At 46.8% G+C, this 26709-nt stretch overlaps 1 protein-coding gene across 2 annotated transcripts in view; it reads right to left on the minus strand.

Moving 5' to 3' along the window:
• Positions 1–25877, minus strand: part of LOC116943897 (uncharacterized) — a 70300-nt gene extending 44423 nt beyond the window's left edge. The window contains exons 1-18 of one of the 2 annotated variants that reach the window (XM_032957222.2): positions 25442–25877; positions 16567–16770; positions 12419–12435; positions 12200–12232; positions 11946–11978; positions 11140–11193; positions 10315–10416; positions 8664–8741; positions 6880–6924; positions 6673–6726; positions 4604–4657; positions 4392–4445; positions 3750–3803; positions 2799–2852; positions 2586–2630; positions 1567–1620; positions 697–741; positions 182–235 (exon numbers count right to left, since the gene is read on the minus strand). In XM_032957222.2, the coding sequence (XP_032813113.1) occupies positions 182–235; positions 697–741; positions 1567–1620; positions 2586–2630; positions 2799–2852; positions 3750–3803; positions 4392–4445; positions 4604–4657; positions 6673–6726; positions 6880–6924; positions 8664–8741; positions 10315–10416; positions 11140–11193; positions 11946–11978; positions 12200–12232; positions 12419–12435; positions 16567–16770; positions 25442–25535 (1128 nt within the window). In that variant the 5' untranslated portion in view covers positions 25536–25877. The remainder of the gene's footprint in view (positions 1–181; positions 236–696; positions 742–1566; positions 1621–2585; positions 2631–2798; positions 2853–3749; positions 3804–4391; positions 4446–4603; positions 4658–6672; positions 6727–6879; positions 6925–8663; positions 8742–10314; positions 10417–11139; positions 11194–11945; positions 11979–12199; positions 12233–12418; positions 12436–16566; positions 16771–25441) is intronic. The other variant, XM_032957224.2, reaches the window with a different exon arrangement.
• Positions 25878–26709: the final 832 nt, after the last annotated feature.

The following is a 26709-nucleotide window of genomic DNA, read 5'->3' on the forward strand; positions in this document are numbered from 1 at the left end:
CAGTAATTAAAAGAGGACACCCGTAATGATAATGCCCCCCCCCCCCCACGAGCGTGAGTGATATCCGCAATCAGGAAAAATCCACCCACGGATAATCAAGAGTCAGCTGCATTAATGTGACAAGTGCAGGGTGCTCATCTGGTCCCACAAGGAGTGGGCCTTCGGAGCTCGGATGGCTCACCTTGGTTCCAGGAGCACCTGGGAAGCCAGGAGATCCAGCGGGTCCAGTTGGGCCCTGCAGACAGCAAGCAGAAATGTAGGATCGATGTAGCGGGATGCGCAGCAAAGGACACACACATCACTTTCCATTGAAACAAAGCTTACTGCGACATCGGCGCATGGTGTACGTTTCTCGATCTGTGAAGCTGACGAAATGTCAACGCGTTCATCAATAAATTATGCCCTATAAGAGGAAACAAAATATACTGGGCGACGTTTCAGGAAATGGGCCTTCTCTCTGGAATACTAGGGAAGTGTTATTATTTATGGACGTGTGCTGAGTTTTGGTTATTTTCACTGATGCACCACTCCCAATGCAGCACAACGCAAGTTTATTGTTTCAGGCTGAAGGTGACGATGCATCTCCATGGTCACGGCGTGTGTGATAAATGCGTGTCCGCGAACCCGCCAAGAGCAGAAGTTGTTTCGCGCGATTGTGCGGGACGTTTTTTTTTCTTTCGAGAATGTCATACTCACAGGGGGGCCAGCAGCTCCGGCTTGGCCATCAGATCCACGAGCACCCTGAAACAAGTAGCGGGTCAACACAAGGCAACGAGCAACCACAAAGCCAGCGCGCCCAGCTCACTGGGGCCCATCAATGCCGGTCGCATTTGTCGTAGGACCATGAGCGACGGGGGACAGCATCGGGGAGGCCTGCCTTCGTCGAGCAAGCGCGACAGAAAACGGCTGACGATTTGTTGAGAGAACGAACGCACGCGCGCCGATGGTGCTGCCGTAGTGGCTAGGGTGCTAACGGAGGTGGCGTCGAACGCGACTTGACTGCAGTGGCGACTGTGCCCATTCGTCTTGCGGGCCGGTGCCACACCGTACAGCTTGTGCCGCGTAGGGACAGTTGCCACTCGGGGTTCCCTTGTCTGGACTGCAGCAGGGCATTGGGCTGGCTTGAGCTGAGTTTTACATGGCATTTAAGTGCAACATGTGTTCGTGTGACTGCGGTTCTGTACATGCGGTCTACAGACTGTCGTGAAACGGATATGATTGTATTTCGCGTCTCCAAGGACTCTTTACCGATGCGGTTCTCAGGAAGAATTCGCAGGTTTTGATCACCGCTTTCATCTGGCTCCGTCCGTGCCAGCGAGCCGGAAAGTATTTCCGCACCCAGCGTACCACCTCCAGTATAATAATTTCGCAATGACTGTGGCTTAGATGGAATCTCAGCTGCTTTAAGTCGCGAAGGCACTTGAGCTCCCTATGCATGCAAATCCCTATTCGTATGGCTATGCACAGAGGTTATCCGAACAAAGTGACAGAAGTTCTGCAATGAGGACAACCACTGCTCGTGAGATGACGATCGGTGGCACGCTTGAGCGGTTGGGCTCAACTCACGGCTGGTCCAGCAGGTCCTGTTCGACCCCTCTCGCCGGGCAGACCACGGGGACCCTGCAAGAGGAGACGCACAGTAGAACGTGGGTGAGTGTCCGTGACCTTTAAAGGTGAAGCCGTAACAACAACGCTTCAACTAGTGGCGGCCTGTCTCTAGGGGCTTGTGGGGCCGGACCCCACTCATGGTACCGCCCCCCCCCCTCCCCCCACTAACTATACTTACCTGCACATGAAATAAATATATTTCACCTACAATTAGCACGGTTAGCTGCGTATGGTGCGAGAGAAATTCAGCGAACATACATATTATAAGCCTCGCACACCCATCCCCTCTCCTTCCGTTGGCCATCCGTGCTTCACGAATATATTGAGCCATTGGCTCCAACACGTGGGAAAACGGTGCCACTGCCATCTATTGTTGTCTTGAATGCATTCGGAATAGATTCAACATTCTAACTCGCGATTCGTTATGAAACAGTTTTTTACAATACAATGTGAGTTTACGAAGCATTTCAGTTCAGCATGGAGCATCTTGTGTCTCCCCACACCCCCCCCTCCCCAAATGATTCGACAATTCTTCTCGATTGTGTGTCTCGTGATTTTATTCGACAACGTATTCTCTGCCGTTTCTCGATTTACTGCGTCTCGTTTACGCAATTTTGTTCATCCCCGTTCGCCGAAATGTAACCTTGGCATAACACGTGCATGTGATTTGTATAAAGTGTAAATAACCGATAGTAACGAACGTATATTGACACAGCTGACTGTGATCGGAACAACCTGGACAAAGCGTATGATGTTTGGTGAAGTGGTAAGAAAATGAAACAGACGTGGTCTCGAGAATATATCGGACGTTTTTTTCTTTTTAAACGTGACCGGGAGGACCATACAAAGCCATCGCTATAGCAGCGATGGCGAACATTGCAAGGAGTGCAGCAGTGTCCAGCACAGAGGTCGGGAATACTCGGTTACGAGTGAGAATGACGAGGAGAGAGAGACAGAGGGGAACATTGAATACCCACCATGGGCCCAGGTGCTCCATTCTCTCCCGCAGCTCCATTCTCGCCCTGCAACAGTCGCTCAGATCAGCTCGGCGCTCGGACTGCTTTCAACAATCGTGCGACTGTTAAACACGCGCGAGCGGCATCGATCTTTTAAAAAAAAAATATATACATAAAATCGCCATTGTTATCGTAAGTGTCGTCCTTGAATGCGACTCGTTTGCAAGGGCACACCTTGGCACCAGCAGCTCCGTCCTCACCCCTGGCTCCGTTCAACCCAGGGTAACCCTGCAACGATAAGCAGGAGAATCATCAGCGTCGCCGTCATTAGTCAGTGCCAATCAAGGCAAGTTGAACGGCGGCACCAAAGCGGTGAATCGACTCGCAAAACCAAACGCTGCTGAATGGCTAGAGGACAACCTAGGCGTAGATTTTCGCACGTTTGTTGATGTGCCAAAACGACCGGTTGCTTGTCTGTGCATGATTGATGCCGCACGGAAGTCGAGGAAGATTCGTACGTGTGGCATTCGCAGCATTTATTACACAGCAAGGCTATACCAGGAGCGCGCTGAAACACACGAAGAAATGCACACGATGTATTGCAATGCATCGCAGCATTAAGGTAATGAAGCCACTTACTAACGAATTAGCTAATGAGTGCAATTTTGCAGAATGTATTGGATATTATTACCATGTGACTTATCTAGGTAAGATGAGATTAATTTCACCTGTTATTCGCCTCAACTAAAATCACAGTTGAATGTCGAATTAAAGAGCAAGCCAATATCAGTTTTCACAGTTATAAATTAATTGGCGTTCATTGACTGTCAGTGGATTGCACACATTTCATCAATGTTTTCTTTTAATCGTGCAAACCATTTAACTGTAAGCTGCATACACATATGTGTGGGTATTATTGACGTTCATGCGGAACATTTCACTTGACACACTTATTACATCTGTACGTAACAGTTTTGGATGCATTTCTAAATTTGCTGAGATAATGGCACGAACTGGGACAATGTGAACTCGAATAACTGTCAGCCTTTTCAGCTTTCTAAACACCTCCACAGACTCCATGGCTAGACCTGAACGTGCCATTTATTGGAACCCTTTCATATTTTGCAGGCTATGCACGTGCACATTGTGTGTGATATGTCAATCCACGTCGGTGTCCTAACTTACTCGGTGACCCTTGACACCTGGAAGACCGGGCGTCCCGGGGAAACCTCTTGCACCCTGGGTAAGCGAGAGAGACAGAGAGTGAGAGCAAGAGACAGAGACAATGACACGGTCAGTTAACTAAACAATGGAGCAGGGAAGAACGCGATTCAGAACGAGTGTAGCCAAATGAAAAACACGAAGCACTTTTCGACGAGGTGATGATGATGATGATAATGGGCGATGAGGTGTGGCCGCTGGGGTTACCACCTCCGCAGTGGAATAAGAAAATCGGATCATATCCCGAAGTTTTAGCAAATCACTGGAGCTATGCACTTTTAAATCTAGATTGAAAACGAATTTCTTGAGAACTGCTTTTTGTGTTTAATTGTTGTCCTTCCCCCGCACCTGTGATTAGCACGGCCTGCTACGTCCGGTGCGAAAGAAGTTCAACATACACACAGACGCCACGGAGAGAAAAATATCCCGCAATACCGAAACGGGAGGAGAACTAGGCGAAAACGTCCTAAACGTACTTGTCTTTACGCATCTGGCAAAAACGAGGACATTTAACGTAGCCGCCTCACAGTGAAGAGGCTCCCGGGAAATCCAGGATAGGTGGCGACCCGAGTGGCCGTGTTTAGCTGCAGAGGTGATCTCTCTCACCTGTGGGCCTGCGGGGCCACGCTCGCCAGATTTTCCAGGTTTTCCAGCATCGCCCTGTAAGGGAGCAGCGGCAGGCACGTGGCATTAGCAGGAGACATCACACCCCGCCACGACAACATGTCATTGTAAAAAAGAAATGTACACAAACTGCCAAAATACTCGCAAATGTATATACAGTACATGTCTTTTTAAATATATATATACATACTCACATCGTCACCAGGTTTCCCAGCTGGGCCAGGTGGACCCCTTGGTCCCAGAGGGCCCTATAAACAAGAACAAAACACAACAAATGTAAAGCTCACCTCTTTTCCATTCACCATTCCCTTCCTCTTCCCTCCCCTCGCCCCTCCACTCTGTCCGCCCCTCCCCTGTAGCCCTTTCTTGACCTCCATGTACCCTCTGTTTCTGTCCTTCATTCCTCGGCCCTTGCACTGTCACTGTCATCTAGATCACTCTTTTGTTACTGCTTTTTAAACTATGTACAGCGCCTTGAGCTAAGGTGCTCTATACATATAAAATTAGACGATATTTGTTGTAAGCTAGGTATGATGTATTGTTGTTGTCAGCCTGTGGCTGCCTACTTGCTATACAAAGGCATCTCTTGTTTTATTCCATCCCTTTACTTAGTTGTACACCCATAGAGGGACTCTGTGGCATTCACCCGAAGTCATGCTCCAATTATAACAAAAAAGCAAACCAGTCTCGTGAAATAATGAAGGGAAATCCAACATTGTGGAGCATTTATTTCATTGAAAAATAATTAGTGCACAACGGTGAACTCCCTTGAGCTTGTGACTGCAGCAATACGGATGCAGCTTGCCGATCGGCAGGTCACGTGTGGCGGCGTAAAGCGTGGGTTTCTCCCACCTCTGCCGAGGCATCTAGCCAGCGTGGAGGAGGTAGGCCAAATCACCCTCGGGAAGGGACCGTCTATAGCTCTCTCCGATCGAGGCCCTTCTCTGCTAGCAGTGGCATGAGAAAGCAATTGCAGGGTTGTTCCTTTACCCTGCCAGCATCGGATGCTAAATCTTCAAGGTCATATTTGTCAGGAGAACAAAAAGGCAGAGCAAAGGGTAGACCACAGTTTAAATAGAACTGAAAAATTGCATTGGTCTTTTAGTGACCTTTACAGCATTGAATACAAATGAATAGCCAATTATTAAATATTGACACTGGCTTTACTCAATTTAAGTGTTATAACGAACCTGCACCGATGTTGCTGGAAGTAACTGCGTCTTTGATTAAGGTCAGTGGTTTGTTACACCGAAGCTTTGCTCCAAAAATATCGACTCGCTGTGTTTGGCGATTTTTGAAGAAGTGTAATGTACAGATTACATGGTGACGATGCTGTGTTGGCCTTGGTGCACAGGCACAACAAACAAAAACTCAGCTCATTTTCAACGACACTCAATATATATGTATACAACATATATAATCGGTGACATTTTGGGCATTTGCTTTGAAGACGAGCCATTGCCCAGAATGTTGCCTATGTTATCGATATATGTCCATGTAAGGCAACAATGTTATTGGTGAATGTGTTGCGGTGTTTTTATTTTATTTACAGACTGGGTGAAGCAATGTTGGGCAGTTATTATCGCACCGCGCTACTTAACCCAGTGACTCGATTTCGATTCCTGGCCTTTTCTAACACCAGTGGCAAATGAAACCTGAAACGGTCCTGGGCTCGACCCTGACCAGTGAACTTAAGTAAAGGTCAAACACCCTGCCCCACATCCCCACCGCCATGACGGACATGGATACGGGAGGCCTCATTCAGAAGTGGATATTTTATTTTTTGTAATTTAAAATAGGCGCAGGAGAATGCCCAATAGGTTATGAATAATAGTAATAATAATGATGACATTTATATCGCGCCAGATTTTGCAGACAGGTCAACAACTCAGAGGCGTGGAGCCAAGATGAGGGCTGCTCGAAAGTCCTGACCAAACAGATAGAGGCCTTTTAATGCTTCTTATAAGTTGCAATGCATTTGATGTTGCGGATGTGCAAAGGGATAGAGAGTTCCACACCGAGGGGGCGACAGCAGAGAACCGACGTGAGGCTGTAACAGTTCGAGACGTTGGTGTGATTGCCAAGACATCTCCACGCGGGGCCCTCCTCAGTTTGGCTCAAGATGAACCCGCGTGTTGACAGCAGCACAAACGACGTCTGCCTTCCTTTTTTTTCTTTAAAAGTCACCGCTTTCTGTCTTTGGACCACTTGAGGCCAACAAGAGAGAGTCGACCTCGCGGGGCCATTTGTTGGAGATACTTACAGCAGTGCCAGTCTCTCCGGGTTCGCCAGGAGATCCTTGGAATCCTTGAGGGCCCTACAGAGCGACGATGAAAAACGTGCGTGTCATCCCGCTGGGCAGATACGTCCCGATCCGTTCCATTGGCAACAAAACAAAGAGTGCACATTCTGCGATCGTTGGCTCGAGATCAAAACGTTAGAAAAGTAAAATATGCAAGGTTTGACTTACAGGGGATCCGGATGGTCCGGGAGGTCCTCTTGGTCCCATAGGTCCCTGTTAGAAAAATATAAAGAGATGGCAAAGGTAATTTATGTGTCTCTGTGTGTATGCGCATGCACGTGATGGGGAGAAAAAATGTAAGGTTTGTTAAAATATGTAATATATTAAATATTATGGGGGAAGATATACATTCAGGTGGACAGATACAGTGGTCAAGTTTCATTTATTAGGTAGAGCCCTGTGAGCCATGCGGCTCTTGAGTCGTGCGCAACCGCAACAAGCAAAATATGAACAGAGAAACATCTTAAAGCGACGACGCGCAACAGAAACATCCTGGGATAAACCAGCAAATCTTCCAGAAAAAAAAACCACCGTATTACAACGCTGTGTAAAATAATCCCAGTGTGATGCAAGACAAACAATAACAACCATAAGACAATTTAGATTCAAGTTATCAGGCCAACTCCGCACTTCCGCAAGAAACATGGCTTAACCATATGTTTTAGAAATCACCAAAATAAAGCTATAAGATACAATGTAACAACAGTAATCATAGGTCAAAGGGTAAAGGTGTAGAAGATAAATAGTTGAGAATCAACGAAGCAATAAACCCGGCTATAGGAAGAGAACCACGGTGGAAATTAGTTCAGCCATCATCATCATCATCGCTAATGAGCTGACCGAAGCTGTAGATGTTGATGAATATCAAATAAAGTAATTCTTGTGTGAGCAGAGCAATTTCATGAAACGTGCGAACGGCGCCCTATCAAGCCGATCCCGTTGCGTTGCGATCGCCCAAGTGGGCCCTCTTTGGCCATCACAAAAGCGGCGATCGCGAGAACGTTCTTTACACTCGCAGCGCTCGCGAGAGCCCAGCGGGACCTCGCGACCTCGAGCCATCGCTCGAGGTGGCGCTGCCTACGGTCGGAAGTGTCGCGACAAATGCGAGAACCTGCTGCCACTTCTCTCCCGTTTCGCTCGTCGGCGTCAACGCGGCGAGCACCTCGCCCGCCGCGTTCGCAGGGCGTGAGCCGCGCAGGTGAAGGTGCAGGAGCCGGGTGTGCGGGAGAAAAAGGTGTGCACGTGAAGAGGTCTACGGGCTCACGGGTGCTGCGCTGGGCAAAACCTATACAGTGGCCCGGGGGGCCCCAATCATGCTGAGGCAGTTATGCGGGTGGTAAATGTGAAGGTCAAATAAGGTCCACCCGAATTTGACTTGTCTGGAGGAAAAGTCGTTTATACAGATCAAGTTTACAGTACAATATGCGCTGAAACACTCCAGTAAAATATCAACTTGTAGTGTTTTTATGTATGTTACAGTTCACTCTCCCACCTCTCCCCCTCAAGTTAGGGGTCACGATTTTGTTTCAAGATTTCATAATTTTTTTCATCTCATATCGTTTCTCGCGTGTCATTAGTTGCAGTGGCCTTAGGGCAACGGTTCATAATTATCGCCAATCGTAAACTAATGATTCGCACTCGCGCGATTTCACGCTTGAAGTGTGCGGCGTGAATTTGCTTTGAGTACATTCAACGAGGAGAATGCAATGTCGGCACAACAACATTTCCGTGAGACATAATAACTTCCAACGAGTTCCGCCCCTTCCCTCCTCTCACCAAGCCGCACTGAACAGCGTGGTAAAGTATGGTCAAAGAACCCCCTACAAACGAGACGGCATGGAGGGACCTTCCTCCGGCCGTGGATTTGCACTAAGGCCTGCTGAGTCATCGTTTAAGCGTGACCGGCTGTGCTGAAGCAGCATCTACACAGGTCAGGAGAACAGGCTTCTCACCATGGGGCCTTGCAGAGCACCGAGCTGAGCGCCACCAGACTTCTCATCAAAGCCACCTGCCATCTGAGCGGCAAAGTTCTGGAGGGGAACAAGGCAGAGGGGGGACAGAGAATGAATATCCATGGCGCATCGCAGAGCGTCACTTCTCCAGCAGTTCCTTCAGTTTACAAATCAGATCAACTTACTTTTGTTATCACAGTTTGGTGAGCAGAGGCCAAAAGGCCCAACATTACCAAGCGACCAGCAACAAACGGCACTCTTGAATGTGTAATAGATAAACATAGTGAGTTTTAATCAGATATCGCCTGGGTCATGGTGTGCCGCTAATTACAACACACGACACCGCGAAATGCGTCAAACTACTGGTCCACGAAGAAAAGAGGACCATTGTACAGTGGCGGTAAGTCTGTTGTCCGTTGTTTTACTATGGGTGGCTGGATATGAGCTCTTGACCCGACTACCTGCCTTTACTTTTCAGCACTTGCTATATACTAAGGGGATAATCCGGGCTGACATAAACCTGAAGAGGCCCTCGGCCATTCACAAGGAGCGGCCGTAGAACACATGTGACTTTGAAAGGGAAAAAATCTAAGTTCAGAGCATTGTCATCCAAACACCTCCAGAGGGCCGCATTAAACACATTCCACAACTTGTTTTGCAAGGCCGCAGACTCCTCATTTAACCCTAATTTCACACAGCGCCCACCAACTACCATTGCACCCACCGATTTCTGGCTCCTCCAAACTGCCCTGCACATCTCAAAGGTCAATCAGGCACGAGGTGGCAATCCAAGTGGCTCAGAAAGGACTTAGAAATTAAATCTTCCAAAGGGATTTTGTTGTTGTTGTTTGTTGTCGTTGTTGTATTCAATCGATTTGATCTCAGAAACTGAGCAGATTTAAACCCGGTTTGTACTTAGGGTGGTAGTGCTGCCTGGGGATGCGAGGTGTTTTAGGCTTGGGCTGCCAGATGGCAGTGGTTGAGTGGCGAGATGTTTATCCGCCTCCCCCTGGTACACGGGAGGTACGTGGGTTCGATCCTGGTCCTGACGCCTGTACACTTGGAGTTTCCATGTCTCTCTCCGTCTGGTCGCGCGGATTTTTCCCCAGCTCCTACCAGTTTTTTTCCCCACTACAATTAGAATCGACACGCGTTTATAATATTTGGCCGCTATAAGTTTCCACGTGGTGAGCCACTTCGTTGAGCTATCATTTGCGGGCCAGTTCGCTTCTGAGAAAAGAGCTATACAGCTCAGTGGGCCTTACCTGGTAAAATAATAAAACATTGTTTAGTTTAGTGTCACCCCCTCGTGTGCACACGTGTTGGGGTGTACTCCAGGTGCTCCGGTTTCCCCCCCCCACATGAAGCCAAACACTCGCTAATGGAAATTGGCCAAACATCACAATGTGACGGTATCCACGTGAAAAGAGTTGTTGACTTCGTGAGGCTCCTCCGGATGAACAAAAGGAAATATTGCAATAATATGATCATCACTAAATGTTCATCTATATACTGTTAATTTTTGAACTCGACGACAGAGAAAGACTCAGGGACTCTCTGAGGCTTTCCTGGGAAAAAGGGCATTGTTGGTGTCATCGTGAAGCCGAGCAGCCTCTCCAAGTGTTGAAGAAATAAATATTAAGAAACTTACCCCTCCAAGTCCGGGTGGTCCTGGGGGACCGGGCGGGCCTGCTGCTCCAGGGTTTCCGGGTGTTCCGGGTTCGCCATCCCTGCCGCGAGGCCCCAGAGTTCCCTACAGGACCAAGCAAAAGGCACACGTTAGCCCGACAACACAGGGACAGCTGCCACTGGGGGGTCCCCTTGGCTAGACTGCAGCAGGGCATGAGAGAGATTGAGACGAGATGTGATATAAGGTGATTTAAGATGCTGAGGCCTGATTGCAACCTCTGAGATAAACGCAAATCCGTACTCTTGCATGTGTTTGTAGTTCTATACTTGTGGTCAAGAGAATGTCACATGCTAATATGTCTGAGGTCTTCAGTCACACGGTTTTCAATTTCCATCTTGTACTCGGGGCTTAATTTAACATGGGTCTGCACACGCCAGTAACCCCGGAAAAAAAATATTTGTCCACAGCCAACACGCCACGCATCCAGTATACCTCGGCCACTACTAATCACGTGCCACCCACTCGAGTCTACCGCCAGCCCAGGAAAATATTTGGTGAGAAAATTAATGGCTAGGTTTCTATGGAAATTGCCTCAGGCTCCGACAAGGCCCACCAAAAAAAAAAACTCAGGCACCCGCTTCCATCAAAAAATAAACCACTTTCACAAAGTTTTTTTCTAGTGACATGGGCCACTGGGCCCCCATCACTTTTGCCACCACGCTCTCTCCCAACCGCTTTGTTTTGCCTCGCCGCGTGTGGCACCGTCCGCGGCGCCCGCGCCCGCGCACCGAGGGGTATGGGGGGTAGGTGGGGGTTGAGGATGTCCACAGGAGTTCTCTTCCTCACCTTTTCTCCCTTGTCTCCTCGGTTTCCTCTCAGTCCCTGCTCACCAGGTGGGCCCTGTTTTGAAGTGACAGGCAGCGGCATCCCAGAAGCCATTGAGGATATAAACATTTACAGCGTTCAGCTTTTTTTACGTATTTATTCCTGTATTGTATGGGTTGTGATAATCTAGCACAAATGTACTGTACGGGCACGTGTAATTGATTCCAATAATTAACCGTTACATATATTAACTGTATTTCCCTGTACTGTACTTGAATTGACAATGATTTAAAGTTCCATTACAATTTAGTTTGCCATTTTCATGTATTTATAATACAATTTTGCTGGCAGTATATATATCCATATAGAGCGGTTCATTTTCATATCTCTAGGTCTTTATCACAGAGCCATGATACTTAATTGTGGGTCATTTCCCAACATCATATTTCATGATGAATTATGAGGTATGACCCGGACTTGACATCACAAACCTTTACCTGACATCCTTCAAGAGTTATCCCACTACCTTTAAAATACACACTTCCTACCAAATAATTATTCTGAGGTTAAAATGACCAAAATGCAAGATCAAATACATTTATTTTATGGCATTATTCGTATGAATTCTGAAACTATTAGCTTGCTGCGTTTTTAGAACTTTGTTTAGTCTCTGTTCGCTGCCCAGATTCAAGCCCAGGATATTAATCGTGCTGGACCAGTGAAAACACACCACGTGTGCTTTGTGAGTTCTGTTTACTGATCAGATATCTAAGATTACTTATAATTACAATATCATTCTCAAAATGTAGCGAACAAAAAAATCTCACCTGTGGTCCCGAGGGTCCTCTGAGACCTTGTGTCTAAAAAATATCAGAAGGAAATCACACAATAATAGTATTGTTGTTATTGCCTTTAAACCATATTCAGCAAATAACAGACGTGCTAAATTATACTGCAATTCATGTCAGAGCTAGTTGTGAATGAGATAGACAGTTATTGTAGGACATATTTTCACCAAAGGATGATTAATGTGTTTATTGAAACATGCACACAGCATAGAATAAAAATCACGTGGACCTACTTCAGGCACTTCTCCTGGCTCACCCTTTTGTCCCTATGATACAAGAAAAAGAAGAAAATTGGGTTATCAATTAAAAGTTTACCATATTATCAACAAAAAGCAGGCCTCCGGACAAAAAGACAATCGAATGCACGTCACCCATAATTGTAATAGATTTTGCATGCTACAATTTTACATTTTGAGTGCAAATTGAATTGAATTATGCACAAATTGACTTACCCTTACTCTTGACGGCCCTGCGTATATAGGGGAGGGGGGCAGGGGACAGTTTTGGAAAAGAAAAACATGAAAGGTAAAAATAAATCTTCTGTTTATATGAATAATTGAACTCTTAAACGGCGGCTGACAGCTCTGAGTAATTGTGCTCGATATGAGAGACGACTTTTTAAAAATAACTTTTTTGTGCTTAGCTGGACCTGTGATCTGAACCCCTTTACAAATGCAAATCAGTTCACGGCGCTCAAACTTTGTTACGGAATTCTACGGCAGAGACATTGAGTCGCCTGCAGCGCTGACCCGACCCGATGTCAACGTTTCTCCGCTTCGCTACCGTACGACGAGCGGATCTGAGAGAACGCGTGCCAGTGGAGAGGCATAGCATGCATGCAGGCAGGCAGGTGGCTCCTCTCTCCCCTTCCTGTCTAGAGTTCGGGCACGGTGGTTGCCAGGCTTGCAGAGCTTTTGGAACGGAGACTTCTGGTGTGATGCCCAACGGCCTCCCAGCGAGGATTCGTTTCCACCGGACGTACGTCGGCCGTGTCGTTCTCTGTCTCTTGTCCTCTAACACGACGGCTCTGACGGAGTGCTCTTTGTGCTGAGGAAAGCATCGGACCGTGCAATTTGACGCATCGTGAACGTGTGCCGAAGGAGACGTTTTCCGGGTGGTGGTCGATGGCATCAATAGCAGAGGGGCAACGGTGCATCGATCCGTCGATTGATAGTGGAAAGATAACGTAATATTAATGATTTTAATGGCACTCCCAACTTATCAACAGCGATGTCCGTTTTGTGTGCACGGTCTTTAGCAAACTAGGAGTCGACGTTTTTTTTTTCAATTTGTAGATGTTGGGTGCAATCGGTTGACGTGACCCACGTGCGATCCACTGGAGGCGCTACCATTCGGCGCAGTGTTAGAAATTATTCTTGAGTTGAATCGTCGCGACCTCGAATCACAATTTCATTGAGTTTCTAGCGGGCGGGCGGGAATCCTTTGACCTCTTTATTACATTTAACAGAATGTTCCTTTTGAGAATGTTTCACTATACGGGTATTTGCTCTGTTCAAGTCTGTGCATTTTGTGTGACTCACGTGACACACACCTGATCGGCGGAGATGTACCCTAACACAACCTTTTAGCATCGTATAATATGTGAATGGAATTCACGATTGGTGGAAAGATAACGTAATATTAATGCTTTTAATGGCACGCCCAACTTATCAACAGCGATATCCGTTTTGTGTGCATGGTCTATTTTTATTGAGAGCAATGGTTCGTTGGTCGATTGTGAACTGCTTGATACTGCACTTCGTATAAATAATGTTAAAAGTGTCGCCGAGTTGGCTTTTCTGTTGGATTCGAATGAAGGGGTCAGAAAGCATCGATTCCTGTGAACTTAATTGAGTTCGGTGAGCGAGCTGTCAATATTGCCACTCATGGCCTTGGCTTGTTGAGGCGGAGGTTTATAAATATATATTTTTTTGGTATCTGCGGTGTGGATCTGAATTGCGAAGGTCAGAAAGCATCGATTGCTGAGAACCCAGTCAGGTTTTTGGGAGTGAACGGGCACTGTCACAATGCCACCTGAGCGTCCCGGCCTGTTCACCCGGAGCTTTTAGATTGTTTTGGCGACCTTTCTGCTCCCTCCAGACTCGACGAACGCACAAAAAAAGCCCCACACCGTGGCACCGTCATGTACTAAAATAATCGGATGTCCTTTTGTTTTCCCCGTGATCATTTTGCACGTACGGGCCATTGACGCAACACGTACATTCTCTGAAGCAAAATTATTTTTCAAGGATTTGGCAGGTTTTTTTTGGGATATGTCAGCAAATGTCATATAACTGTGGTTCAATTTGGCTGCAGTTGAAATTGGCTGCGAGGTGGGCTGAAGATGGCAGTTGGCAGGAGAGTAAAACCTCTTCTTGTTTGTGGGGGATTTTTTTTTCCCCAAGCTGTCCTGTTTCCTCCCTCATGAAGCCAAACGCTCACGAAATTAATTTCCCAGCCCTCCAAATGCAAGATATTCCTGAGAAGTATCTTGAGACTCAACGAAGCTTTTTTGGATATTTAAAATGCATTTCCATTATGAGTATTACAACTAAACGTGTATCTCTGCACATGCACTATATATTGGTTATATCTATCGTCTAGAGCTTTCTAACGATGTCGGCCAAATAGTGAAGATGTGAATGTTCGTTGAGTTGTTCCAACATGCTTACAAAGTCAAACGTTTCGTAATCAGACTTGCACGACGGGTGGGCTTTGATTTGAGCATTTTCTTTCCAAAAAAATGTTGCGGATTCATCACAGCGGTGTTGTAATGGGAGGCCGCCGTCATTCTGCGGTGGATAACGGTTGAGGGTAGTCATTGGTTGCGGTTATGAACGAATCTAAGGGAAAAGAGAGCTCCTCGCCCCTCCTGCCCCCCCCCCCCCCGGCTCCTTTTGACTTGACTTTCAATTCTTGTGACATCAGGGTAGCACAATGATCACCACACTGGCGAAAGCAACACCGCGATCTTGAAAAACGCTGTTGGACCGATTTGGAGGCAAAGACTGCGCTCTTAAATTCAGCCACTCTTTGAAAAGCCAATTTTGTTAAAGATGCAGCCACTGATGCAGTCTGCCCCGTCATTTGCGGCCTCTTTGATTTGTTTTGCAGCTCGCTGGCGGTTCTTCAAGGAGAGACAATTTCCGTGATTTTTTTTTTAAACTCGATAGCCAGCCAAAATTAGGAAAAGCGTCGACTCTATTCGCATTCAGGCACTGGCTGATTCGAAACACGTAAATAGGGTTTTTGTTCCTTCTCCTTTCCGAGTCCTATTTAACATCCTGAAAGCTGCCTTGCTCGACGCAGGAATAAGAAAAACTTCAGGATTCATTTGCAGCAACCACGCTGGGAGAGATGGCGACGGCTTGGGAAGGCCTTCATCCGGCAGTGAATAGATCATGGCTGATGTCGATGACGTTGGCAAACTTTGAGATTGGCTGCTTGTTGGAAACAACAAATTCCTCACACTCCCTGACTCCCAATCCAATGTCTACTCTGCTGTAGCTGTGTCTTTTGCTTTTTGCTGCCTCTGTTGCTGCTGCTGCTGCTACAGAGTGGGGGGGGGGGGGGGGGGAAACTAAAAGATAGCCGTGGTGCATCTTATAATTCTGGGAATCCTGAGAGGCATCGCACTCCGTGACAACTGCAGGAGCCACTGAACCACGGAACAAAAAAGGTCGCTTCCGCACGGTATAGCGAGCGGTGGGAAATCCCTTCGTACTCTACGGCGCTGCTGGGCACCTGTTTGGCTCGGGCAATCGGAAACCTGCACACATTGACCGGATCGCTCGCGACGCTACTGGCACGTGACGCGTTAGCTCCAGCAAGCGGTGGGCTTAGGGAAAAGTCGTGTTGCGTGTGAGGAAGCATGTGTCAAGTCGGACCGCTGTTCCGCACAGAAGCACCACATGTTAATTTCCCCAAAACTTTGTGCAAAAAGGAAACGGTCTGTTTCTTACGCAAACCAAATATTTTGTCAAATGAAGGAAAAATGCTTCTGCTCGGGGCTTAATTTTATCAACTGAATATTATCCGAGTCGATTAGTCGACTACAGCAGTAGCCACAGCACTTGCAAGAGGTGCGCTGGATGTGGCTGTGCCAATTGTGGAAATATATTCTGGGCCACCGACCTGGACAAACCCAGCTGAAATGAATCCCCGTTTTCTGCTCGGTAAGAGAACGTGTGCGTAAAGAGAAGGCGAACAGACCGATTAAAAAGGTGGGGGACAGGGAGGGTTCACAACTGCGTAGGTTTTCGCAGTTGTGGCCCGTAGCCCGCTGATGCGTTTTCGAGTTGTACCGCGGTGCTGTTCCGCACGATGTCCGACGTTTCGCCTCCACGCGCTGGGAGCACGTTCAGGAACTGACAACCGACTTCAGGTTCCTCGATAAGCCGATCTCCGTTTAAAGAAGTTTCCTTACAGCTCCCCAGCACGCGGAGCGAAGCAGCGGACGCCGGGCCAAACGACAGCGCGGCACGACCCGTAAACACGCGGCGGAGGGGGGGGGTGGTGTAGCGGGAGGGTACACGCTGCACAACATTTGACGCTGGTGACGGGTAAGAGTGTGCGGGTGGGAAAGGAGAAGCAATCGGACCGGATGAGGGCTGACTGGACGCGCAGACAGGGCAGCACTCCCCAAAGGGAATCTCCGTTTTGGGGCAGTCATAGAGCGGCTCGCAGACTATGTCATCGCACAGGATGCTGCCACTGTCGCAGACACAGATGCTGCAGGGCTGCGGCTTCCACACGTCCTTGTCGCTGTAGCGCTGCCCGTCCTGCACACAGCTGCCATCCTCGCCTGCTCATACCGCGATGGGCCAGGAGGGGAAGGAGGGCAAGGGTTCGGCGCGTTAGTTCCGAGGGGGGGGGGGGGGGGGGGCAGCTGGTGGCAAAGCCCAGGATTGTTAAAGCCGTCGAGACAGTGGTGCCCGCTGGGCATTGGTGAGCCAAGCAAGAGCCTTGGACTCCAAGCAGCTAAAGTGGGCCACCGAATTCTTGGGGGGGTGGGGGGGGAGGGAAAGAAATGGAATATTGGCTGAAATTAAATCCTGATAAACGTAACGAAATAATTAACACAAACGAGTCAATTAATCTCTCTCGTCTTTACCTTGTAATTTTTTTTAATCTTGTCTCGCTCTTCTCATCTCACCGCATCGCAATTTTTGGCTGCTATGTTTCTCTTATCTCACTGTATGGATATTTATTTTCTGCCGTCTCACTATGATTTTATGAATTCAGGGATTTTATGAAAGGGAAGTGCGGGGCGGGGGGGGGCTCAATGTTTAAAATTAATGCTCAGGGCTCCCAATGCGCAAGCCATCACCACCGTCTCCAGAGCTCAGACGGTAACCGTTGTCACTTTGTGAGCACCCAACCCAGGTGCTTTGGATGCATTTTGCTGAGTAACATTGAGCATACGATGCAACGTCAACCTAACGGGCGGTGATTTACAGGTCTACCAGGGGGGAGAGGGAATACAATATTGAAATGAATCTGTGCTACTGCGCACCATAAAAGTTAAATTGGCCCTACGAGCTTATTTTGTTGTCCTTCCCCCACACCTCCGATTATCACGGTTGGCAATAATGTACTGAGGGCAGTACATTATTGCCAAGCTAAAAATGCGTAAAATACCATAGGTACACACCGAGTGTAAGCAGGGGAGGGGGGGGATAAACGAGAAGTTGGAGCCTCCTACGATTTTTTTAGATTGAAAAAAAATTTAACAGTTGATGGGAGGGATACCATCGTTGCGTCGTGGTTAGCGCCCTGGACGTGCTAGCCAGCGGCAGTTTAAACGATGGAATCGTTCTTTTAAGATTCCGACCGCAGTATAAATGTGGACACCGCAGATCAGCCGGTAAAGCGCTCCTTTAGGGTAAAAGTGTGGAAACCTCGGGCCGATTCCAAAAATGTCTGGCCAGTGTACAAGAGTAGGCCAAAAATACCATTCCAGTGGAGGCTCTTTCGCCAGCAGTGGAGTGGTAGAGGCAAGGCAAATGAATGGCTCATGCACTTTACCATCAATCAAACGCGTGGAAGGAAAGGATGTTTTATTTTTTTCCCTAGGAAATATTTTGCTCGGTGTATCACTGGCACATACCCGCGTCTATTTATTGGTCTCTAATATACAATCAGTTACAGCCATACACACGCAACAACAAAACTGTTTAAAGGGCCTTTAACTTGTTCAGGAATGTAACGCTATCATTTATTAGTCCGGTAGAGGGCGTTGAGGGCGCATGAGTTTGTGGAATATCTTCAAGTGGTTAGACAAATAATAAACTGTTGCCGGCATCACGCTGCGATGTTTACCATTGGGCAAAATGCATCCAAATATAAGTGAAGCTTCAATTGCAAAGCATTTTTAATTGAAAAATTGCACAGCTTATGTTTGAAAAGGCATGAGAAAAGCATTGTATGGACAGTTGTTTTCATACGACACATATTTTCATAATCTTTGTTCTGAACAATTTTCCACCTGCAAGAAGCAAATTTAACAACATTAAGGTACGTTTTTTGTACTTGATATACATTTCAGTTTTCTATATTTGTACACATTTAAATCGTACAGCATGCCATCACCACCCTTTCTTGATATTTCGCAGCTGAATATGTAAGTGCTAGATTGTTCTGGTTATATTTCGCAAACGTTGAACTTGACATAATGGTTAATTATACAATTAGTTAACCATTAATACCACGTGTCCGGTTCTTCAACTGTAGTCTGCAGACATTACCCACACTCAGATGAAAAATGTTGCGATTTTGTTTTCAATGTTTTGCTCTATAAATTGCACGCAATCGCACATCAGGGTCACACAGCAAGTTTTCTGACGTTTCGCTGGAGGCCGGATGTCCGATTTGTTTTAAAGTGAACGATTACTCCCACGACTATCGCTTCGATTGCTCGACGTATTGGGATATCGCGAAAATAGTTGGGGGGGGGGTAAAAAAAAGTCTCACCTCCGTTCCTCCGCGTTGCCACTAAAGGGGAGGGGTTGGGCGGGGTTTGGTGCCCGTGATCGGCGTTCAAAGCCACGTCGCGCTGGGCGTGGCTTTGTTGGGGGGGGGGGGGTCCCACCTTCAGGAGGAAGGATGCGGGGGCGGCTGCCAATTTTGAAAATGCCCCGAGTAATCAACCGCGTGAAAAAAAATGGGCGATGATTTTTTTTATATATATCTCCAAATTCAGGAGTTTAATTGACTAGTCATTCCAGGTGCACGTTTCATTTATGAATTATTTCACCACCACTCATCGGGCAATCACGCTAACATCACTACCTGCAGTTTAAGACAGTAGCAAAGTGGAATTGAAACATTAACTTACAGTGAAAAAACAGCATGAGTGGTGCTGAATTAGATTCCAACTGGTAATTTTACCGTGGCAAAGCCCTGTGTATGCATGTTACCATCCAAAATTGTAACATTTGTATGCTGAATTGCTACTACGAGCCTGGCTATTTGTGGAAAGTTTCATTTTGCCACGGTGCTAAACTCACTGATGAGACACATTAGTACTCAGCCCTACAGGCAATGTTGGGTTCTTGTTTAGCCCAGCCACCACAGAGTTTCATTTAAAATACTTTTGGACCATGAATCATCATCCTCATCACTGTTGTTTGCTGAAGAAGAGCTTTGTAATGCAATGGGTTTGCCTCGGTAAAAAAAACAAATATTCATTCAGAACCGAACTGCAGAGTATTTGCACACCAGTGATGTAGCAATCAGGAATACAATTTTACGTTAATTTACCAATTTCAAATTTCACCTCTGTCGAGCCAGTGTCGGATGAAGGCCTTTCCGCTCTCACCGTGTCGGGCATTGGATGTGTGACCGTACTTAACCTCGCTGGGTCAGTACGCGCTGGTGCAGAAGGGAAACGGGCCGGTGGCATCACGGGGTTCAGATATCACTCACCGCTGATGTCAGCCGCGGCCAGGGATTAAACTCAATAAACGGTGCTCGCATCGGCAAAGGCGCACGCAAGCTGCTCATCGTCCACCCCTCCTATTTGGATATTGCAATTGAAGTCGCGCGGATTGAGTACGCGCTCACAAATATACTTTCGAATGAACGTACTCTCTTCGCCAAACGATGTGTTTTTTTGAAAGCTCTTATTTACAGTTCAGATTGCTTTTTACCGACGATGTCCCCGAGCGCCACCGTTGACTACAATTAAAGATTTTACACTGCGATGCCTTCTTGCGATGAAGGTGGCTGTGTGTGTGGTTTTGACAGATAAGACGACATAACATTGGTATATTTCTCGTCTGTGCACCGGCAGACCGTACAAATACCGTGTGGACTGTCAAAGGTTCGCGATAAGGTGGAAAATAAAAACCCGCCCGAGGTCTCCGTCGATCTTCCCAGAGATCTTTAGACGTATTACTGTACATGTTTTATATCACGTGTCATTCACGCGGAGGGCAGTACCACACCTGCGAATACCGTCACATTCCACCCGGGAGGTGCAGCCGGTTGGAGCTTTACACTGAACGCATCTATGATAAATGCAGACGTCAGCATAATTCCACGTGACCCCACTGAAATGTGGGTGCCAATTTTTTTTTGTTTACATGGAGCATTCTTGTCAATAACATATAATCCGGCAGAATGTGTTGAACAAGTCTGACTCTGCTGATGAGACCCAAGAAGGTAGAAACCGGTCCAGAGTTTGCTCGCTGGAAAGCCAGAAGGCTGACAGAATATGAACATTTGTGTTTATACGTGGAGACATATGCTTTTACACTGAGCTAATGTTTCCTATTGCAGTTATTTCACATCTGTAAGGATGATTTGTATGTTTGAGTAACAAACCCTTTTGTTCCCATTCATAACTGTTCTCATTATAGGAGCGCCACGGTGGCGAGATGTTAACTACCTCGCCTGGTATGCAGGAGGTCGTGGGTTTGATCCCGACTCTGACGTCTGTATATTTATACCCTTTGGTTCTTTGGGAAGAGTCAGGTAGTTATTCCTGCATTCACGAAAGCTTCAAATCAATTTTGTATATTTGTCTATTTCTCCAGGTCCTCCGGTGCGTTTAGAGCATTTGGCTGCTATAAATTTCCAAGTCGCTTCTGAAAAAAGGGCTATGTAGCTCGGTGGGTCTTATCTGGTGAAATAAAAAAAAGTATATTTAAACAGTCTAATTGATTTTTGGATAGGATCGCTTGAGTCAAATTGTGCGTTGTAAAAAAAACTCTTCTCCACCCGTCACCGTAAATTAGCAAAGTTGTCACGTGAATAAATCTTTTCCGCGAAATGTTTTTTTACAGGTTCCATTCTGCATTCAAATGGTTTCTATCACGGCTCGCAAGGAAATTCCATGATGCGGATTGTACATCTGTTGATTAGTCGACGCTCATTGTTGGATTGCTGAATGGCCCCAAAACGCATAGATTGGAGTTTGGTAACGGCTGGAATGGTTAACTTTCAATTCGTGACTGAGTGTACATTTTAATATTCGTGAAGCCAAGTTGGTCGGTCGCCCCATGTCTTTATAAATTAAGACTTAGATTAAATAATCTACTTGTGCTCTATATAGAAATGGAAAATCTATATAACTATGTTATCCCTGTTGGGGTTGTATCTCGATGTAGATAAAGGATTCATCTTTATTGATTTGAACTCTTAAATATAACTTTACTTTATATTAAAAAAAACTATTTCTTATGATCCTTCAAAATAAATGAATTATCTTGGAAACTTTTTTTAAAAAAAATTTCCTGCTCTTTTGTAATAGATGTCAAACTTAAAGTTTGTTCATTATTTCGTGAAGTTTTGTATAAAAAAGAAGGCAAATGCTTATTGGATTGTATCAATCATATTAGCCTGTCCCCATGACAAAATAAACCTACCACTGCACAACACCCACAATATTCAAAATCAATTTTGAGACTTCAGCAAAGCAATGGGACAAAATTTCTGCGCCCCCCCGCCACCTCCACCCTAAAAAAAACCCCCACAAACGGCAAATTGTCTCCGTAGCACGTGTCCACGGAGGCATCCTATAGATCATATTTCGGCGAGGTATCTCACGGACACATTATCAGCTTGGCATGTGGGTGGAGGGACTAGAGGAGGTTGGGAGACGGTGTGGGGTGGAGGGAACGGAGGCGGATGATTATATTCATCGCAACACGCACACACACACACATCGCTCCTTGCCCTCCCTGGGCTCCCGGCAGCTCCGCGTGGAGACTGTTATGATTAGGCATTGCGCCGCGCCGCGGTAGGTCACGCCAAGTCCTGAACCCTGCTCAAATGCCAAAGAGGGAGGGGTGAGGGGGGGGGCAATTGGGGGCTCTCGGGAGCCGTGGGCTGGAGGGAGGCAGTGGGGTAGAGGGTGAATGGGGATGGAGTTAGGATGAGGGCTCCCGAGCCAACAAAACTCGCTTTTGTTCAGCGCGGAGGTCTCCTTGCAAGCTAATCTCTCCGCTTGACCACATTCTGGGCCGGCAGCAGAAGAGGCTGTCTTATACCCGCTCTCTCTCTTTTTTTTGGCGTGTTTGCTTTTTCTGCAGACTTATTAATATGGGCTTTGGTTCCGCTCGGGCATGCCGACTGCGTGCCACAGGTCTAGCCAAACTGTGAAATGCCCCTTACTTTTTTTTTGCCAGAGCCAAGCTGTTGCACAAACGTAGTGTGAATACATAATTAGAGTGGAGGCTTTTTTGTTATTTTTAATGACTGCTTGCTGCAATTGCGACCGAAATGTGACAGTCAATTAGCAGACATTATAATAGGGGAGAACAATTCCCATATTATAAAAACAACAAGACTTAGTCTTCCTTCAATTTAGAAGTTATCGACCGGTGGTGTGAATGTTTGCGCGGGGCAAATAATTGGTTATTAAGCTTTCAAAAAAAGTATTCCAACTAAGCAACTTCACCTCAGCCGCGACGCTGCACGGGCATAGGCTGAGAGCGTCACAGCAACGCAGCGTAATCTCTGTAGCATGGCGGTATTGTTTAAGATGAGTGGGTTGGGGGAGTTATATAAAAGTTAATGGTGGAAATGACACAGCCAATGTTGATAAAGCTTTCAGCTCACGTTAAATGCTCAAATCGACGATGAGTACCGATGCGATCCGCTTTTGTCTCTCGTGCATTCTCGCTCTACGATCTCGACCCCTCTACGCATTCAAGAAAAGGCTGCAACATCCATCGCTTCAATTATGCTATTTTGTCCCCCAAATTATTTACTTGACCATAACAATTTAGAATTGGGGCTAAACCTTCAGCCCCCTCCAGCCCAGCCCCCTCCCCGCACTCCAATGCTACAGGGCTGCTGAATGCAGACGCTTCTCCCTTCCTCCTTTCCAGTGTGAAATCAGAGCCAACTGTTCAACGCCACAGTGTTTGCCCCGCAAGAACACATGGCAGGAATAACGCTGTAAGCTCTTCAGTAAACAGCTTTACAGCAAAACAAAAAAAAAATTCTCACACACGATGCACTCATGTGCAGCCCTTTTTGCCAATCCACTACTGGGTGAGTACAGGTTCCATTACCATCCTTCACCACGCTTGTCAGTGCGGGTGGGTGAATGTTTGTGAGCATTGACGAGGAAGCATTGAAATACAGTACAACAACGAATTTTTACTGTATGGCCCTCTGCTCCCCACAACGTAGCCCCGCGGAAGCCTATAGCACCTTACTTATCCAAGCTCAAATCTGCTGAGCTTCCGAGATCTGACGAGGGCGGGTGCATTTACAAGTGATTTAGTCAAAGGTAGCGACTATGCTCATTCTTAAAAAAAAATCACAAGCGCATAAGGCGCTTGTGTTAAGCTCGACCAAATGCTGTCTTTGATAATTGTCCCGTAACCTGCTCACAGCATGGTTCAAGCATGACTGCAATACAACAGTGTACCGACCGACCACACTCAATGGAGGGGAATACATATGCAACATCGTACACAGACTGTATATGCAAGTTCAATAAAAAACCCCGCTATTGGTCGTTTTTACCATTTCACACCACGTAACGCAGCACTGCATCATATGCTACATTTGTGACCACGCGTGCCGTTAGTTCCTCCTGACCGTGAAATCACATGCAATATAGGATTACAGCTCTCACAAGGTGCTTCCTCAAAAATGTATAACCGTTCCAATGCAGCCTCTGTGGGCCAAATACCAAATTCGGTTTTAACTGACCTCCCTGGCCAGCGAAATTCCCATTGCGGTGTGACCCTCGGATATGTCCACACGCACGCAGGCTGTCTCTGTGAATGAGACTTTGCCACACGTCAATCCCCTGTCATATACGGGTTTGCTTACAAGAGACCCACAAGGACTTTTATCTTTTCCCAAACCTATCCAAAGTCAAACTTGTCCGTGCCCATTACTCTCAGCGATGCACTCCACTCTATTGATTGACATCGAGTTAAAAAATATATATGCACCTGCCTCTGCTATCAAGAGCCATACCTCGCTATAGTGTGACCCACAACAGATCTCAGTCGTATCTCGCCAATTAAACGCGATACTGATTTTGTTGTTGTTTCGTTTGTTGCCCTGTCCCCGCAACCACCGATTAGCGCGGTTGGCGACGTACGGCGCGAAAGAAGTTCAACAGACATACATATACAAACAAATGCATTTATGGCAAGCAAAAATGTTTCGTCAACGAAGCAACAACTTTACTTCTAACGCCGTGACAGCTCGTTGAAGCTTCACGCTCGTTCCCAGTAACCCCCCCCCCCCCTGCTTGTTGTGGTACAATGCACGTAATACTCAATTATAACAATGCGGTTAAAACAGCACCGCAATTTAAGAGAGAGAGAGCGATCGTGGCGTGACACCTTACGCAATTAGCAATATACGGCCGCCGCTATTGCGTGTGTCGGCGAAGTAAATATCTCGAGACTATGTGCGTCATGCTCTCGGCATCACACGCCCCGGGCCTCTCGGGACCTCCACTCGAGTGGGATTCGAGTGGAGGTGGGCTGGACGCGGGGTGCCCACGGCCACGGATGAGAATTGACCCAATTACCGCAACTGAAATGGAGCAGCAATCCGGCTGCAATGCTGTTCAAGCCAAGTAGGACATTTCGAGCAGGTGCTAATAGATTCCCCGCTCGTCGCGATAAATCCATTATTTGCACGCCGCTTGATTTGAATGCTCACACTTGCTTACTTCAGATCTGTTCAATAGAGTTTTTTTTTACTGCAACACAACAAATGTCTTTCTGTGTACAATATTGGCCTCGTTAATAATTAACTCATAGAAAGCGATTTTTTTTTGGAAGCAATTAAGCCGTCAACGGTACGCGTGTACGATTTTTTTTGCAACAAATAATTTCGTAACAAATTGTTTTGTAATTTGTGCAAAAGTCACGCTGGATAATTAAGTTTAAAAGGTCCTTCCCACACAGTTCAAGCAATCCCATTAAGAATTACTCACCCCGCCCCCACATCCCCTCCCCACCACTGAGGATTAAGATTAATCGTTCACTTACTGAGGTCATCTTGACATTTCACCACGGTCACCAGTAGCGCTTGTGCCGCGATCAGCAGCAGCAGCAGGTTCCTTGCAGCCAACATGTTGGACATTTATCTAAACGGTGGGCATGTATATAGCCGTGTTATACGTGTCCTGGTTCGTATAACACGCACGCAGAACAAAAAAAAATTAAGAAACGATTAAAGTACACAGGAGTGGTCAAAGTACGATCTCATCCACCGGTTATTGTCCAAACATACACGGCGTGAACGTGGCCCCCACTGGAATTTTTTTTGTTATTGTTGAAAATTTGTTGGGATTTTTTTTTAACCCGACTTTACCCGGGCCCCAGAAGAAAACTTTGTGATTTTATAAATTCTACCCTCGGCCGCCACCAGGCCGGGTTCTGCTGTATGCCCTTCTTCCGCAGGCCGGTTCAGACTATATGGGGCAGTCAGAACGATGCGTTAGGGACGGCCCTCCCGACCCCCAAGCGAGCCACTGAAACCTGACTCCCAATCGGGCCACTGTGGGCCCTATCCTGCACCCCTCCCCACTCCCAGAGCAATCCCCACCCTCGCTGTTCTCTCCACCTTGCCTCCATATTTGTTTTGCTACCGTGGGTTCCAACGCCCCTTTTGAATTGGGTGCCTAAGACATTTCGTCTGAGCCTAGCGGTCCGCTGATGCCCTCTATGGAATCGTAGAAATCGCGAGCCACCATCGTGGCCCGCAGTGACCGTCAAGGCCACGCTTAATGGTTACGCGGCATATCTGGTGGATAGCATTCGTAGCTTTTTTTGCAAGCCTGCACGCGATGTGGTCAGACTGAGCGGAGCGAGGACTGGCAGACGCACCTTGCGTTGGTTTTAACTCACAGGCTGCCTTTGTTATGTATGTTTTTTTATTCATTCGGCATCGTCGACCAGCCGTGGTCAATCTACTGCTGGATGAAGGCCTCTCCAAGTTGCCGCCACTTCTCACACGATCCTGTGATGTAATAATCCACCTAACACCTGCCCATGCACGGAATTTATTGCTCCATCTCCTCATCGGACGTTTTAAGTTGTGTGCTTCTAATGCAAGTGCTAATTATTTGTTTGAAAAAGATGCATTTATATTGAATTTATTGAAAATATTTAACCGGGAACAAAAATTGTCAGATGAAATATCGTGTTTCTATGGTTTCTTAACCCAGTTAATTATCGTTAATTCATGCTAGTTAAAATAAAGACCGTCTGCATGACTTAAAAAAGAGTACAAAACTATAAACACTTTACAATCC

The sequence above is a fragment of the Petromyzon marinus genome, chromosome 19 (assembly GCF_048934315.1).
Source record: "Petromyzon marinus isolate PM22_M1 ecotype Great Lakes invasive population chromosome 19, UKy_Petmar_22M1.pri1.0, whole genome shotgun sequence".
In the NCBI taxonomy this organism is placed as follows: domain Eukaryota; kingdom Metazoa; phylum Chordata; class Hyperoartia; order Petromyzontiformes; family Petromyzontidae; genus Petromyzon; species Petromyzon marinus.